Below are 16,927 nucleotides of genomic sequence, written 5' to 3'. Positions count from 1 at the left end.
CGTTACATTTAATTTTATTGCCCAAAGAATGACTCCATAAACTTCCAGTATATCATATTCACTATTTACAAATTTAGAGATATATTAAAAAAAAGAAAAGAAAAAAGAAACATAACATTTATAAATTAATAGATTTGACATTGAAGTGCATCATTTCCATTCCATTCTTTTTTTTAAAGAGTAACTCAGCAGATATTAAAAAAAGAAGTTTCCAGTCTGTTTTTTCATCTATCTGTAGTACAGGGCCATGAACGGTGTGTGTGAGAGCTGAACCCCAGCGCCCCCACAGGACCGTGCTGCTCCGGCCTGGCTGCAGCTCAGGACCAGACCCAGGTCCAGAGGAGGCAGCGCTCCGGCCCCCCCATCCCCCCACACATCACCCTCAGTGTCCTGCAGAGCGCCGGGAGCTGGCCGATCCCCCCTGGGAGAAAACACTATCCGCCGCATGTTCACCAAGCTGGGCCCCCCCCTGGCCCCACCTGCTGCCTCCTGCAGACCCTGGAAAAGGAAGAGCAGATCCAGTCTGAGCTCCACCACGCTGCCCCGGGACCACACACTGTACCTGGAGGAGGAGAGACAAGACAGGCCTTTAGACTGACGCTTTGCAATGAGGGATTTTGTAGGGTCGGGAGAAAAAATCTATTCACATAAATATCGCAATATATTTTTAGATATAGATTTTTTTTTTCTTTAATTTTTTTGGGGGGGATTTTTGTGCAATGTGCATTTGTTAGCCTTTTTTACATACAGAGAGTACAGGTTTTGAAAAGGGTTTAAGTTCACTTTATAATGGAGTATGTTAATTTATAGGCTCCTACAGTATTTGTGTGCAGATAAATGTTAAAAATGCCGACTAAAAATCGAGAGAATCGGCAATATCGTAGAATCGCAATTTAAATCGAATCGCCATCCAAAAAATCGTAGAAGAATCGAATCGGGAGAAAAGCATATCGTCCCAGCCCTAGGATTTTGTGAGTAAAGGTAAAAAATCACAAAGAGAAAGAGAGTTCTTACCTCGTGGGAAGGCCGCGCTTTGCCATGGAGGGAAGCACAGGATGGAGATCCAGGTGCTGCGGGTTGGAGAGCTGGAGGTGGAGCTCGGCTCTTGTAACTGTCAACGATAAAATCTCCCTGCTGAGGAGAAACTCCACATCTGTTTCTGGTGAAGACAAAGAAGAAGAGGCAGTCAGGGGTGTGTCATGTCACAGAGCAGCACACACACACACTCATGTCTCGCTCCATTCAGATGAATCCAGAGAAGAAATCTCCAGCACAGAGATGATGCTGTCACTCCTAATGCCATGTTAATCTGTCAGCAGGAGATCCCAACCAGTCTTAGGAGACATTAAGCCAGCTAAGACTCATTGTTTGTGGATAACATGTTATTAACACCCTGCTTTCACTTCCAAAGCCTCTGACATTCATGCAGTGTCGCTCTTTAAACTCTTTATGCTGCATGGGCTTTTCTGAGCTTGAATGGCATCGCATACATTTACAGTCAAATGTCATTTTGGTATTGAAGACAAGTCTCTTTTTCCCCACTAATCCTCAGTTGACTTCCATCACCTCTGAAACCTTTAAAACTGGATCATATATACACTGCCTGTCCAGAAAAACACACTCTAACATTTCATTGGACTGCCTTTAGCTTTGATTACAGCACACATTTGCTTTGGCATTGTTTCAATAAGCTTCTGCAATGTCACAACATTTATTTCCGTCCAGAGTTGCATTTATTTTCCTAAGATTCTCAATGGGGTTCAGGTCTGGACTCTTTGGTCACATTGGACCACATTTCTTCCTTGAAGTTAATGGTTCCCCACTCTCCTTCCAGTTTTAAATAATGTATTGGACAATAACACAATTTTAGTCTCAGCAATCTCCTTAGATGTTTTATTTGCTTGATGCCAATAATTTGACCCTTCTGAGACAGATGAACTCTACGACCACAGGATGTGTCTTCCAACATGGTTGTTTAAGAAATGAGAGTTCAGTTAGGGTTGGATAAGTTGAAACATAGCTGAAACATCATCCATGCAGTAACTATCCAATGGGAGGCTCTCACCTATATTAGCTTCATTATATCCAAGTTGTGACTTTTTTTGGACTGGCAGTGTATTTTGATAATGACGAATGAGGTTAGAGTTGGTCATGCTGACATCTTGGGTGTTGTATGTAGGTTTATAATGAAAGAACCAGTCCAACCTAGTGACAGTGATGCACCACTGATAAGAGGTTTGCCCTCTGAAAACTTTAGTCAATGTGCCTCCAGGCCATGTGGTGCCACACTACATCAACCTCATGGACTAACCTGGTTGAGCTCAGGCCATCAGGTTGTCTGATAACTCCAGACCCAGTATTATGTGAAGAAGAAAGCCTGGTGGATTTGGTCTTACCTCCTCTCTGGCGACCTTGAATCCCTTTGACGCTCCTGCAGTCCAGTCCCTCCTGACAGCAGTGGTAGACCCTGCGGACAAAGCTGAAGAGAGCTTTTCCTGGGAACACCGGGCCCGGGGGGGCTCCCGGAGAGAAAGGACGAACACGAAGTTGCAGCACCGTTGCGTTATCCCCAGGAGCGCGTGGCGTGTTTTGCAGCCACGGCGCCGCCAGCTCTGCGCACCGCTCCCGGTGCTTCTCGGTCCGCCTCGGCGCGTCCGCGCGCACAGACGGATCCTCTCCAAATCTCAGCGTGTCTACCGCGCGACCGAATACTCCAGTGTCACTTGTCATCGCGGAGAGGAGAAATAGAAAAATCCAAATACATTTCGAGGAGGCCATGGTGAGGTTTCTAAATCCGGATCTTTGGATCTGCACCGAGGAACAACAGCAGCTCCTGTGTCGCCAGCTCTGCACCGGAGAGTCTGCCCTGCCTGCTATATACCCCTCTGACAATGGGAACATCTTACCACTTAGAATTTGAATCCTGGCCCTCCTCACAGTCCCTGCCCCTCTTTTTGTTCGCACCTTTAACCACCCATTTGCCCCCCATCGCTTTCTATTAATGCGCCTGCATAATGAGGCGCCCCGATGAGCTCCGACCCCATCCATTCAAATTCAACTCCTAAGCTAATGACTCTAATTACTCCATATTTGGATCATCTCATTGACAACACGTTGCACAGAAACCCTCGGCCGCAACATGAATAATAACATTTTATGAGCATGGTGTTTGGCTTTTCACACAAGCCTTCAGCGCGCGTCATCCGAGTCATTTTAAAACGAGGCATTCAGCCGGGGGGGAGACTCCAGGGTCACATGCAGGCCGTGGATGGCCCTCATAGGGCCGTGTAGCCCCTGTGGTTTTACACAAGCATTTACAAAAGTAGTTCACAAAAGACTCAACGCTGAGAGGATCATGTATTCATTTAATTTCCACTTATAATACAGCACAGGGAATCTCTTCTAAAAAAGAAAACTTCACTTCAAACACAGTAGATAACAGCTGACTAGTTAAATAACTACTAAGGAGTTGATTTGCAATAAATAGGCACTTATATAAAATACATTTTAGATCATTTTTTGAATAAACCAGTATAGTTTTTGCAGAATGTGCAGCAGGGGAAACGACAGTTCTGTACAAATGCAACAGTTGGACAGTATAAAGATTACATTTTGGTCTAAATCTCTCTTCACAATGATAATGATTGCATTTACTGCACTGATGATAGGAATGAATGTGCAAAGTGAAAAGGCAGGAAACTTAAAAATTGTTGTTGTGTTGATATTAAAATGTGTTTCTGAAACATGTCCTCAAACAAACATGAAAGTAAATCGGACTATAACTAAAACTTCACTGTAAACAACCAGCATAAACCTTCATGAAAGAAATCAGCAGATCCATGGGAATGGAACAAATGAAAAAGAAATCATTTCATTAGTGAATATGAGTGCAATAACATTTCAGTCGGTTGTGGGAAGGAGATCACCACAGCTGCTACAAAAACAAACCTTTTGATCGTGTTTCTTTTCTCAGCTCTTCGTTAAATAATGTCATTGTCCAACTGGTGTTAAGTCAGAGCAGGTTAACCCCGTGCTTCAGCAGTCTGTGTCGGGCCTTGCTGGGCAGCGAGAAGGCGCTGTCCTGGTGGTTGGGGATGCCCGAGTTCCTCAGTGAGCCTCCGTGCTGCTGGAAGAACGTCTCCTGGGCCAAGCTGCGGGTTCCATACACGGCAGCCCCTGCACTCCTGCGGTGAAAATGTCACACGCATTTACATTTCAAGCATGCACAGTGATGACATGCGACAGAGAGCGAGAGAGAGAGAGCAGAGGGGCATGACAAAGAGACACAGGGCAACAATGGAGAGGTTTTTCTCTTCCAGTAAATGTGAGTTGTTGCGGCGTGATCCGCACAAAGTAAAGGAAGAACATTCATGAATTGGTGGGATGTGATGACAGACCGATCCCCCACCCCCGACCTCCACTTGAGGAGTCATGAAAGGCCGGAGACCCCCCCCTCCACCCCCCACTTCAGCCACCATCACCACTACCACCACCAAGTCACTGCCATATACTGACCTGATAATAGCCTCCTGCAGAGTTTCAGTGTTACAGAAATGCAAGTGAAGAAGTGATGTGGCCCTGACAAAGGGATGCTCGGGGGCCCCCCCTGCTCGACCAGACAGGTTGGCTGCAGAGACACACAATAACAGCGGCACATTAACCTGGACATGCATGTCTGCTGCACAAAGGAATGCTGATCACAGCCTTACTAATTAGCCATTAGCTCATGCAAAGACAAATATAAACTTACAAACCCCCACCCCAGTCCCCAGGTAGAGATGCCAGGGACATTTACTCACTCTAAGCAGTAAAGTGAAAACTAGGAAAAGAGGGATATGATCAGAGATGAAAGAGACACAGAGAAAAAAGTCAGTATAGACGAGGGGTTCCCTCACGTTTTAGGCCATGCACCCACAATGCCCGACGCATAAAAAAAAAAGGCGCAGTCTATTTACCAGCTGGATTTTGGGTACTTTTTTTTTATTCAAACGTTTTTAATTAAATTTTACAAATGATTTTCTTGAATTTTACTATTTACACTGGGAAAACCCCCTTTGAAATAATGTATGAGTTATTAAAGGGATAGTTCACCCAAAATTCAAATTTCTACTTCTTCTTTCTAACTCATTATCTACTCACCCTCATGTCGACTAAGGGCTGGGAGAATTTTCAGAGTCCTCTGTGCCTTCTCAGAGTTACGGGGGGGTCCGCGCAGCAGTATTTGCCCATCTAATGGTTGTGAATAGTGCTCACTTTTCTTCATCCAAAAAGACACACCAAAAAACATCCAAATACCTCCATAGTGCTCGTCTGTAATGTCCCTCTTGTATTGAAGCCCCAAAATGAGAAATTGTTCCGCCGGTCAGTGACACAGGAAGAGCAGTGAACCGAGACACTGGGAGCTTCCACTACAAACAAACTTAAAATGTAGACTTTCGGAATAATTTCTCATGTTGGGGCTTCAATAAAAATTCTCCCAGCCCTTAGTCGACATGAGGGTGAGTAGATAATGAGTGAAATTGGAATTTTGGGTGAACTATCCCTTTAATTTATTAGTGAAATATAACACCATAGTGTCGCTATTACCCTTTTCATGCCACGTGCCTCCTAGCAGCAGCTTGTGTACCACAGTTTAGGAATCCCTGGTATAGACTACAGAGTAAAGAGAGGTATGAGGTTATTATGGAGGGACTTACTTGTCAGTGTGCTCTGAATGCAGTCAAAATGGGCAAAGATGTAGGGTCCTGGGGCCCCCGGGGCCCCTGGAGAGACGGTCCTCAGATGGGCCTCCAGTCCATTGAGTGACGCCAGGCTGCTGTGATACTGGAAACAAACCAAAAAGGCAGAACCAAATGTTAGCATTTCAAAGGCAAATTAGTGCGCTCATGCACTTACATTCAAATTCTCCCAAGTCCCAGATGGTGCATTACAGGAACAGACATTGTGATGTATTACATCGGCTGTCAGGGAGACTCTTTTTGTTCCTCTCATCAAAGGAACTACGGTAAAGTTTTGTGTTGGTAGGAGCGTCAGTATGAACATGTGACAGAGATAAGGTGGCTGATTGTTTCTCACCACTTCCTCCATTGAGGCTGTGTCACTCAAGAAGTGAGGCTCCACCAGCAGGGCCAGCACCAGGCCTTTGACCCGGTGCAGGTACAGCGTCATGGGGATCAGCCCACTCTCCTCCGGGTTGTCTCCTCTGTCCCCCACCAACACATCATCGCTGTGTGTTTCCTCATTACCCGGGTTTACCCCGTGAAAGTCAAACAGCGTCCCACACGCCGTGTCTCCATCTCTTCCGCCTCCAACGAAATGGGAGTTTCCTTCACACACTGAGTCGTCTCCTTTGTCATGTATCTGGCTGTCTCCATCTCCGTTGCTGTGAAAACTCTGATAGTACGAGTCTTGGAGCGCTTCCTCCTCGGCATCGTGGGAGTGCTTTCCATTGGAGAGAGGAGGCTGGAGGGACTGTGGCGGGGGGTGGAGTGGCTCAGCAGCGCCCTGCGGAGGAGCTGGGCTAAACACAGAGCTATCTGATTCCGACAAGCAGGGGCTGAAGGACATCTTCTGGGGAGACTGAGAGACACCTGGATCAGAGGAATCAGACTCAGTGGAGGCCATGTCAGATAAGGTTCTGGACAGGCGGGTCTTCTTTGGGCGGGCGTCCTTGTGTGGAGTAGAATGGGACCTGGAGAGCAGAGAACAGTTACAGACCAGCAGAGTTTTCTGGAAATGTTATTCAGGTGTCCTGTTTTTAAAGGGATAGTTCAACATTTGGCAAATTGGCTCATTGCCATAATCCCTATAGTCATAGCAGTAGGTTCGTTACCTTTATTTGTCGGTGCAAGCTATCTTTAGAACGGCGGAGCAGAGCCGTGAGCTGCTCAGAGCTACGCTACGGAGGCTCATGGGATTTCTTGGTTTCCCTCATCAAATACACAATCCAACAACTCCAAAACGCTCTGGTGGACAAGTTGTGACCTGCACATTCACCATGCTATGAGATAATAACAGAACGTTACCAGACAGAGTTGTTTTCTAGATAGATTCATGCAAAACCGCTGATGCACATTGGCATCGGTGGCAGTTTTTCAGCAAGCAGTCTCTGCATTTCCCTCTAACAACTCTGTTTTGTAACGTTCTGTTACTATCTCATAGCGTGGTGAATGTGCAGGTCACAACTTGTCCACCAGAGCGTTGTGGAGTTGTTGGATTGTGTATTTGATGAGTTTGATGAGGGAAACCAAGAAATCCCATGAGCCTCCGTAGCGTAGCTCTGAACAGCTCACGGCTCTGCTCCGCCGATCTAAAAATAGCTTGCACCTACAAATAAAGGTAACGAACCTACTGCTACGACTATAGGGATTATGGCAATGGGCCAATTTGCTAAAATGTTGAACTATCCCTTTAAGTTGAACGTGTAAGTGAGATACTTTCTGTAAAGAAAATGACCGCACGTACCTGAGGTCTTTGTCGACAGGAGGGGACTGCAGGTACTGGAGTTCAGACATGGTCAGGAACACTGTAGTGGAGCTGACAGCCGTACTGGATGAGCTGCTGGTGCTCGGTCCATTCAGTCTTTGGGCCTAAATTGAAAATAAATAGAATCATTTCTTTTTTGTTTCTCTGTTAAAGGAACAGATCAATTTTTGGTGTGTACATCAAATGAGCAAATTACTGGTTGAGATAGTTTGATGCCTGTAGACTACATATGAAGCTGGATGCTGGAGAAACTGAATTTCCCAAACATTGTTTGGTACAGTCACTGTTCAATATTTAAGTAAGATTAAAGTCCAAAATAAATCATAAATGAATAAAGCCAGCAGCCATTTAGTTTATCTTAACCCCAGAGACTGGAGATGAGGACAAACTATATCCAAAGGTAATAAAATCAGCCTAACAACACATCTGTTGGCATAGTAACAGCATCCTATATAACATTTAGACTAAATTTCATGTCCTACCTTGAGGTAAGTTTCGCTCTCATAAACCATGACCTTCACTGTGAGCTCTGGAGACATCTGAGTGCTTACAACTCTGAGGAGGAGGAGCAGACAAAGCCGGTTTCAGACCGTGATGTATTTACAGAAACGATCCCACTGAGAGCTGGCCAGTGTCAAAATGTCAGCCTACCTCCCTCTGAAGAGAATACAGCCTGCTAACACTAGAGGGCAGCGCTGACAGGCCTGAAGAATGAGGGCAGCCTTCAGCAGCAGAAGTGGGTCAACCTGAGAACAAACATTCAATTTATCACCAGCTTAAAGTGCATTAACCGAAAAGTGACACATATGTAACAGAATAGAGGATAATTATTTAATTAGTCAAATTGTTGTACACGTATCTGAGTGTTGAAACATGATTATTTAAGTGATTATATCACCTATCATATGACAAACCTGTTTTGCAAAAGCCCCGGAGGAAAAACTGCATGATCTGACAAAATCAGCTCGACAGGAAGCAATTATTTACCTATTAATTTTATCATTCACAATAACTTAACCTTTAATGTGAATAACAGGCCTGAAATAAACAGGATTTACTGGCACTGGCTTTGTGCACATCACAACTCATTCTCTGTGCATACAGTAAATATGCAACACATTTGCTTCCACTCGTAAGTAATACTTACACAATACCACAGTGCATTGTAACACAGTCATTTCCTGTCCGAGAACTATGTGCAGCAGTAGAAAAGCCACTGAAGGGCAAAAGCAGAACTGTGACATCTCGTACATACATTGGTTGAGTCTATGGTCCTCAAACAGCTGAAGATGTGCTGAAGCTCTGAGGATCCTGACTGCAGGTGTGACAGATACTGAGCCCATCGAGCCGCCAAAGTTTCACGACTGTTCAGCTACAAAACAAAGCAGAGAGACACAATATTTCTGGCTTGAATTTTTTTTTTCGGTTTACAACAATGCCTTTCATTAAAAAGAGACTCTTAGGAAACAACTTAGACTTTCAAAATAAAACACAGTAGAGCTACTCTGACAAAAGGAGGCCGTACCTGGTAGCTCTGTCGGACAGAGCCGTTGTAAAAACAAAAGAGGTTTATTAGCTGATCCAGGAGCTCACAGGCACTGACGGTGGGGACTTCCCCTGAGCAGCCCAGGGCCTGGGAGCAAAATAAAAAACATTACACCCCTCAAAATAAGAATACAATTATCTTGAGAATTTGCAACCGGGCCCCGTGTGGGAGCACTCACCCAGAAGAAGTCGTCTTTCATGCGGATGGCATACTTTGTGCGGCGTAGCCTCAGTATGCGTACAGGAGAGGAGGAAAGCTCAGAGACACAGCGGCCCACGCCAGCAAGCTGTCCACAGAGCAGCTCCTGTCTGTCTATGGGGGTCTGGGACAAACACATTCAAACTTTCAGATTAAAGAGTTGTAATTCAAGGATTGATGGAGGGATCATCACCATGCACAACAACCATCCTCCCATAACACAAACACACGTAGAACTTGGACTTGTTTGTGAGAGTCAAACCTCCTCTGGGTAGAAGTAGCAGATTCCCTCTCTTGTGGGGTCTCCTTCTCCAGTTACCTTGGATCCATCATAGAGGAAGAAATAAGTGCACCTGCGAAAATAAACACCCAAATAAATGTCTCAATCCTGAGAGGTGTGTTGGTTGCCACGGACGTAAACCATAGACTTAAGCTGATTTATATGCTTGGCAAAGAAAGCCAAATGCCAGACATGTATGTTATAATGTTGCTGTTCCACTTGATGTCCCAGGTGTAGAAAAACCTGCAGCCAGGATCGACCCTGAAGCCATCATATTATAACGTGCAAGTCAGGATTCATACAGAAACATTCATATTTGATTTATATTTATAATCAGTTCCATCTATATTCAGTAGTGTAGTCTAATTTGTTGTAATGGATATACTGAAATCGTAATGTTTTTTTCTTTTATATATAGGCTATAAACATCTTTATTTCTTTATTGAAGGAAATGCAGAGCATGTAACATGTGAAGATATCAATGGAGAAAGGCTTCCTTGTGGTTTTCCACTTTTCCAACAAACACAAATAGGAACCCTCACACCAATTTTCTTCTGACAACTTACTAGAAATGTTGTGAGGAGAAAAAAACTGCTTTTAAGAGCGGGGAAGCTGAATAAATAAGGCCTTTTTTTTTAGTTGGCACACTGTTCATACCTGAATCACATAGAGTTAGATTGTTTTGTTGTAGGCCTAGTGGGTTTGCTGAAATATTAATGCATTTAAGTGGGTATAGCTACTGCGTATACCTGCACAGACTTCACCACTGATTGGAATCTGAGCGATCAAGAGAGAGTCCCTGTCCCTCCACCTGAGCTCAACTCACTCCAGTCCATCCTGCAGCTGGTGGCTTGTTTCTGCAGGTAGACTGGAAACAGAGCCAATCAGCTGATCTCACCTTCTTATCAGTTCAGCCATCATCACCGACACAAAGCCCAGGAAAAGCGTCAGGCTGTTCAGTCATGAGTTATCTCGTGTCCATGTTCTCCCACTCCGACGGGCTGCAGATGCGCTGTCAAAAAGTAGAACCGGACGTTTCGGCGGCGGATCCGAGTCCGAGCTCCACCACGCAGCGCAGGCGGCGGAGCTGCGACATCAACAAGGATTAAGCTTTTAAATCTCGGCAGCGATCGCTGCTGTTTTCAGCCACTGTTTGTTTCCTTTTCGGTCCTTAAAATGAATCAGTGCGTCGGGGGTAGTTACTACCTGAGGAATGCGGGTCAGTCACACTTAGTGGAAGTCATGTGAAAGTATGGCAAGCTCGCTGGGACAAACTAGCGCGCTATTCAAAAGCGCCCAGTGAGCCTGTGAAACTATACGGTAAGTTACAGTGGAGCCGTCAACAGTCTATGGTCAAGTCCAGTAAATGGCCTGCATTCATAATGATACCTAACATTCATTTCATATCTGAATTAAACGACATGATCTAATTGCGATTGAGATTACCTTTTCGATAAATTAATTTGCTTAGTGAAACTCTTCCTGTCCAGTAAATGTAGGTATAGTGCAGAATTTTCCACCAAAATGTATCCCTAGTGAACTAGAAATACAGTGGAATATGTAACAGAAGTGAACATATTCAGTTTAAATGTCTTTATAATAAAAATGCGTTTATAGCTGCCACGAAATATTCAGAGAATTACACTAATTGGTAACAGAAAACGTCCTTGTCCCGGTGGGAGATGTTCACCTGCAGAACAGACTGCTAAGACCATATGTGAGTGACAGCTTTGCAACATACTGAGGGACCATGATCATGTCAGAGTATCCATCTCTGATCAGCTGATGTAAACTATTCCGTTATCCTGTGGGGAGGAGGGGCCTCAAACTTTCTTCCCTCAGGCTAAACTCACTCAACTATAAATGCACAGACTTCAATTAAAGACATTATTCACTAGAACAGATAAATCCCCTTAAATCCATGCCGCACACTTCAATTCCTAGATGATATATTAATTAAAAAATGTAAATATATTCAAAACACAGCTGAGCAATTTCACAAATGCTGTATGTGCCGCTGTTTGTGGGAAACATCTTCACTGTTTACTTCTTCACCCTGAAGCTGTGAAACCAAACCAGGATGAATCCTAATCTCGGTGATCGATTGAGGATGGCTGCAGAGGTTGAGCGTGAACGCGCACAGCTCTGTCAGCCAATGGCTGGATTAAAGCTCGGGAGAGACGTTATGAGCTCGGTCAGACTGAAATCGTCTTCCGATGAGAGACAAAGATGTGTCACCGTCACATCAATTCAGAAGCAAAGCTCGTCTCCTCGAGATGAGACCTTTGAGAAATGATTTGTGTTCCCAAACAATCCGCCATTTTGGATCCGACCAACCAAACCTCCGTGCAGGGACGCGCGGCCGGAGGACGTCCAGAGTCCAGACCATGGATCTATAATACATTCATGGTCCATCAGCTCACCGACCCTGAGCCTGGCTCTACGCATTTCTGCCACTGTCACTAAGTGATCACTCGTTTTGTTAGTTTGTTGTCTGAGAAGGATTTTAATAGGAGCACCACCTGATCTGAACTTGTTCTGCTAGAGAAGTGTATTTGAAAATGTATTGGGAAACCTGAGCAGAGAAAGATAATGCATTGCCTTTTACCAGGGATTCATGTAGTAGATGTGCATCTTTTATGAAGATCTGCCTCACACAAGACAAGTCAATACCGGTAGTAAAATCAGACATAGGCTTAATGGCCTAGATAGATATTGAGCAAAACATCTTTATTGTCTCAAGGTAAGACATTTCTTGTCAGTGCATACAAAAATATGTAATAAATACATTGTAAAAACAAAAACAAAAAAACAACAGCAACACCAACGAAATCAAATTTATAAATAATTGGAAGAAATACCAAATTTATTTTAAATAGGATGACACTGAATAAACCAAAATATATCACAGATTTAAAGGGTGATAATAAAATTAGAGTTAGACCAGAGTATATTAAACTAATGTAGATAAATACATAAACCAGTGACATTTTCTCCTAGGATTTAAAGAAGAAAAAAAAAGCTATTGGAGGACCTTTCCCTAGCTTAAATAAACACTGGTGTTGTACCTTGAAGGAATAATGCCTTTGCTATAATCAAAGTGTTCTATGCTGCTGGTGACTGAAACCAATTCAATTTTTTTTTTAACTTAACATAAGCTGTGATTCTACACCTTAGTGCAAATATTTAATCGTGAATCCTACCTGACATACCAAGTACCTGAAATTACCTGAACTCAATCCAGCTGAGCATGTGTTAAATTTGTTTGAGATCAGACTTCATGGAAAAAATTACGTCATACTGTGTAATTGTTCAATTGTCTCCAAGAAATTATGGGAATACAAAAGAAAAACCGTTCCTTCGCTACTCATCAAACTCTGCCATCAATGTGAGGTCATTTATTATTTCATTCTGAATCCAGTGTGTTGGAGAGTAACACAACACAACCCAAAAGTCTGTAACTCATGTGATGGATTCCTCCTGGGGCACAGGGTTACACAGCCACTCCACAGGGGCTCCACTTACAAACCCTTCTTCATGCTCCCATTACTCTGAACCCTTCACTGGGCCTCAAGGCTGCTTTGGGACAACTCCTGCCAAGACAATGTTCGGGATTCAAATAACGTTAGGGCAGGACTTGAATTCTGTCACTGTCTGAGGATTGCATGAGTTGGACAATACCTACTGCAACAATGAGATAAGATCCTTGACATTACAACTGAATCTGTAGGCAAGGCAACAAATGAATATAGATGACATTATGTAACTAAAGCAACTTATTACAACTGTCTCACCTACGTTAATCAGTTTAGGTTTGAATAATTTATAATGCTAAGATACAAACACATCATGCTCACACTAGCTGCTTATCAAGTAATAAGATTTCTTTTTCCAGCTTCTTCATCTTAAGTGCTCTGTACGCCATCTGTTGGTCGCGGTTCTCTATCTCCTTTTTGAGGTAGCGACAGTAAACGGTCTTTATGTCTTCTGTCTGCCTCTGCAAAAGAAAGGACACATCTCATGTAGCTACTCACATAGTTCTTATTCCTTAACATTACCGTAGCCCACTGCTGACACATAAACCTCACCTCTGCACTCCTGCCGCTGGTTGTGGCACATGCGGAGTTGGACCTTTCCTGTAAACTGCTACTGTGCACATCCTACAAAAAACAGTCCATATGTTAGGCACTAAACGACAGATGGGTGAAAAACGGCATGTTTAAGTAGCACGTACATACCCCTTCAAACTGTGTATCACTGACGTCTGTCTCATCGCTGCTTAGGCTCTCTGGTTCAGTCTTAGTTACAGGCAGGAGGAGTACAGGATGGCCTGGCACTGTAGAGGTGGGGTCAACGTTCAATTAAGCCATGTTGTAAATTACAGGTTATTTAATAATTGATAGATTGACTTTATAGTTAAATTTGTCCATTTATGAGCCATACACTGTAAAAACTCAAAATTTTAACAAGAATATTTGTCTTAATTTTGGTCAAAATGTCATTTCTAGTCAAATCTCTTTCCACTTAAAATAAGACTGATCACATTAAAAAGTAGCTGTTTTTAGACACTTTTTTCAAGCATATTTTCACTTGAAATAAGTAGAAAAATCTGACAGTGGATCAAGTTTTTCTTTCTTACAAGCACAAAAATCTTGCTTGGACTGGCAGATTTTTCTACTTATTTCAATTGAAAATTAGTTTGAAACAAGTGAAAACTGTCTAAAAACAAGTTAATTTTTAGGTGATGACTCTTATTCTAAGTGGAAAGAGATTAGTTTTGACTAAAATTGAGACATTTTGGCAAGAAATAAGACAAATATTCTTGGAAAGATTTTGAGTTTTTGCAGTGCATACGTTGGCTGAGGTGTTCAAGTTCATTACACCTACCACCAACAAAGGAGCTGTCAGGTCCAGGCAGTGACTCAATGCAGGCCCCCCCAGGCAGGACCTCCACTCTGAGCATGTTGTCTTTGTGCATGTCCTCCTCAGCGGAGGTCAGTGACGGGGTTGCTGACCCCCCATCATTCCTTATAAGCTCAACTCTTCTTCTTTTTGCTGCATAAGGATAGATGAAAAGACTAAAATATTCCCCCTGGATATCAGTATGGAAAATACAAGATGAAGGAAGTATTCAGATAAGGACAAGCAGCAATACACTCAGACACTGTAAAAATGATTTCCCACGAGTAAAAATCCCAAAATGTTCAAGCAATATCATGTTGTATTATTGTATCAATTTACATCATGTATAAACAGGATTTCAATGATTCAGTAAACTGAGTTAAAATCTAAACATCTTTTTTACACTGTTGGTTGGTTTTTAACACGGCTTCATATTTCAAAGACGTATGTTTTACATGTAAAGTCTTATCTGCGAATAATATGCCATATTGTAACAGTAAACGTTCAGTAGCAGTAGCCTACAAATAAAGCATTTGAGTAAATGGTACTTTCCAGCTCTGTTTGCAATTATACCTGTTTGCACAATGTTTTTGTGTTTGACTTTAACTTGCTGCCATGTCCTTTTGTAGCCGCTGTCTGATACCCTGTGAATGATCAAAATGAATAACGTTATTAGATACCAGTACAGTTACATCATCAAAACGAACAACAGAATATTAATAACTGACTGCTTTGATGAACTGGTCCAAAAAATAAATTATCATACGCATTGATTTTATCAGCAATCCTCTGCCAGGCTTCCTCTCTCAGTTTAGAGGCAGTGGTAGTGTTAGATTTGGCTGTCAGTATGTCTCTTTCTTCTTCATACAACCTCAAGATGAGGTCCTGCTCTTTAGAGCTGAAAAAATGTGCCCTCTCATGCTTTTTCATCATCTGGAAATCTAAACACAACAAAAAACAAAGGAACTGTAAATGTGAATTCAGAAGAAGTCAAATATATATTGTTTTGTGCAGTTTATTATGCACTTAGATCTTGAAGTGGATCTCCTCACCTCCCACTGTGGTCATGAAGTGTGACATCAGGATTTCGGTGTGCGATTGCTTTCCCCTTAATGGCGGAGCGGGTGCGCGCAGTTATCCGAGATGTTTCAATGCTAGATTTAGTAATCAAATCGTAACCCACGCCAGTTGAACGGACTGATGCGGAGCTTAATCGACGCGACAGTTAGTTACGACGCACTTCAAATTATCAATCAGTACTTAAGCGACGGAAACGGGGAAAAGCAATCGTTGTCATGAAGCTTGATATCGACGAGCTTTGTTAACCCTGGATTTTCTAATTCGGTTTATGGCGCGTGCCCGTGAGAGAGGAGGAGTCTTTAACAAAGCCGGAGTCACGTGAGCCAGCCTGGAGCATCACGAGCAACTCAGATTAACTGGAGCAGCTGAAAGAAATTAACCACTGTCCCGATGCACAATACGTTAACGCCAATTCAGGGACTCAAGTTGCTGTGACAACAGGTGAAGGTCACGAGCACATGCCTCTTTCATTTCCGGTGTTTGGATGAAGCCTAATTTGACAGTTCATGTAGTGATCTCGATTTAACTAAGACAAGACTTTTCCAATTAAACATTTGATATACAATGGAAAGGACACAAATGTAAACAATTGAATTAATGATGGTCAAATTTCATTTGCCAGCTTCAGGGCCTGAAAGCTCAACTCACAGCAACTGTCAGAGATGGGAATTGTGGAGTCATCAAGTCATCTCCATGCCATCTATTTGTTCTGCTCATGCACTAAACCAGAGTTCAACAGCACAGCTCTTCAGCCAGGAAGGTGAGCTAATGGGCTCTATGCACAGCTCCACTACTTCCTGATCGTAATGCTGCTCCTTTATTTCCTGTCTTACATTATTGGACAAACTGATTAATCCAGGTGTGTCTGAGTAGTCACAATGGTCAGACACACCTGGATTAATCAGTTTGTCCAATAATGTGAGGCAGGAAATAACAAAGCAGCATTAGTTTAGGAAGTAGTGGAGCTGTGCCCATTCCCATCTCTGGCAACTGAAGAAAGCACAAATGCAGAAAACATAATCAATTTGACAGCATGTGCCATGCATGTCCACATATTCTGAGTTTGCAGTACATTCATGTATTTGAATGTTGTCAGACTGAAGAAGATGTTTCTGAAATGGCAGTGCCTTTGTCCATTTCCACTCCAGCGTTAGCTTAAAAAGCTGCTGTGGAAATGATCTATTTGGCTTCAAGAATAATTTTCCATCTGAATAATATTTTTTTTGTGTTAATGATTAGCATAACATCAGATTGGTTTCAGACACAATATCCAATGTGGTGTAGTGAGCTTGATAACCAGAAGTGTATTATTCACATCCAAGGACTGGGTGGGTGATGGTACAGAGTGCCATTAAATATTGAATAATTTCAAATAAATTATCTTTCTTTTTGGTGTATATTAAATATGAGATACAGAATATTAAAGGAACTTACAT

At 42.8% G+C, this 16,927-nt stretch overlaps 2 protein-coding genes across 2 annotated transcripts; both read right to left on the bottom strand.

Annotated features, from left to right (window-relative positions):
* Positions 1 to 3,436: 3,436 nt before the first annotated feature.
* Positions 3,437 to 10,717, bottom strand: hps4 (HPS4 biogenesis of lysosomal organelles complex 3 subunit 2). Its single transcript, XM_083978227.1, has 12 exons — positions 10,408 to 10,717; positions 9,492 to 9,582; positions 9,210 to 9,353; positions 9,011 to 9,118; positions 8,741 to 8,857; positions 8,137 to 8,231; positions 7,968 to 8,040; positions 7,465 to 7,589; positions 6,076 to 6,691; positions 5,697 to 5,823; positions 4,516 to 4,627; positions 3,437 to 4,184 (listed from the first exon to the last, which is right to left on the bottom strand). The coding sequence occupies exons 1-12, from the start codon at positions 10,428 to 10,430 to the stop codon at positions 4,013 to 4,015; spliced, it is 1,803 nt and encodes a 600-aa protein (XP_083834353.1). The 5' UTR covers positions 10,431 to 10,717; the 3' UTR covers positions 3,437 to 4,012.
* A 1,825-nt stretch (positions 10,718 to 12,542) lies between these two features.
* LOC310991553 (uncharacterized protein) lies at positions 12,543 to 14,524 on the bottom strand. Its single transcript, XM_083979298.1, has 4 exons — positions 14,397 to 14,524; positions 13,748 to 13,845; positions 13,598 to 13,669; positions 12,543 to 13,506 (listed from the first exon to the last, which is right to left on the bottom strand). The coding sequence occupies exons 1-4, from the start codon at positions 14,485 to 14,487 to the stop codon at positions 13,363 to 13,365; spliced, it is 405 nt and encodes a 134-aa protein (XP_083835424.1). The 5' UTR covers positions 14,488 to 14,524; the 3' UTR covers positions 12,543 to 13,362.
* Positions 14,525 to 16,927: the final 2,403 nt, after the last annotated feature.

Source organism: Trachurus trachurus, assembly GCF_905171665.1.
Source record: "Trachurus trachurus genome assembly, chromosome: 9".
Lineage (NCBI taxonomy): Eukaryota > Metazoa > Chordata > Actinopteri > Carangiformes > Carangidae > Trachurus > Trachurus trachurus.
The sequence above is the reverse complement of the archived record's forward strand: the minus strand, read 5'-3'. Positions and strand labels throughout refer to the sequence as shown.

Coding starts and splice junctions, on each gene's coding strand:
- hps4 (XM_083978227.1), bottom strand. CDS start 10,430: ATGATGGCTGAACTGATAAGAAG. Junction 8,232..8,740: donor GGACCATAGACTCAACCAAT/GTATGTACGAGA, acceptor GTTTGTTCTCAG/GTTGACCCACTTCTGCTGCT. Junction 4,628..5,696: donor CATTCAGAGCACACTGACAA/GTAAGTCCCTCC, acceptor GTGTCTCTGCAG/CCAACCTGTCTGGTCGAGCA.
- LOC310991553 (XM_083979298.1), bottom strand. CDS start 14,487: ATGCACAAAGACAACATGCTCAGAGTGGAGGTCCTGCCTGGGGGGGCC. Junction 13,846..14,396: donor TGACAGCTCCTTTGTTGGTG/GTAGGTGTAATG, acceptor CCACCTCTACAG/TGCCAGGCCATCCTGTACTC. Junction 13,670..13,747: donor GTGATACACAGTTTGAAGGG/GTATGTACGTGC, acceptor TGTTTTTTGTAG/GATGTGCACAGTAGCAGTTT.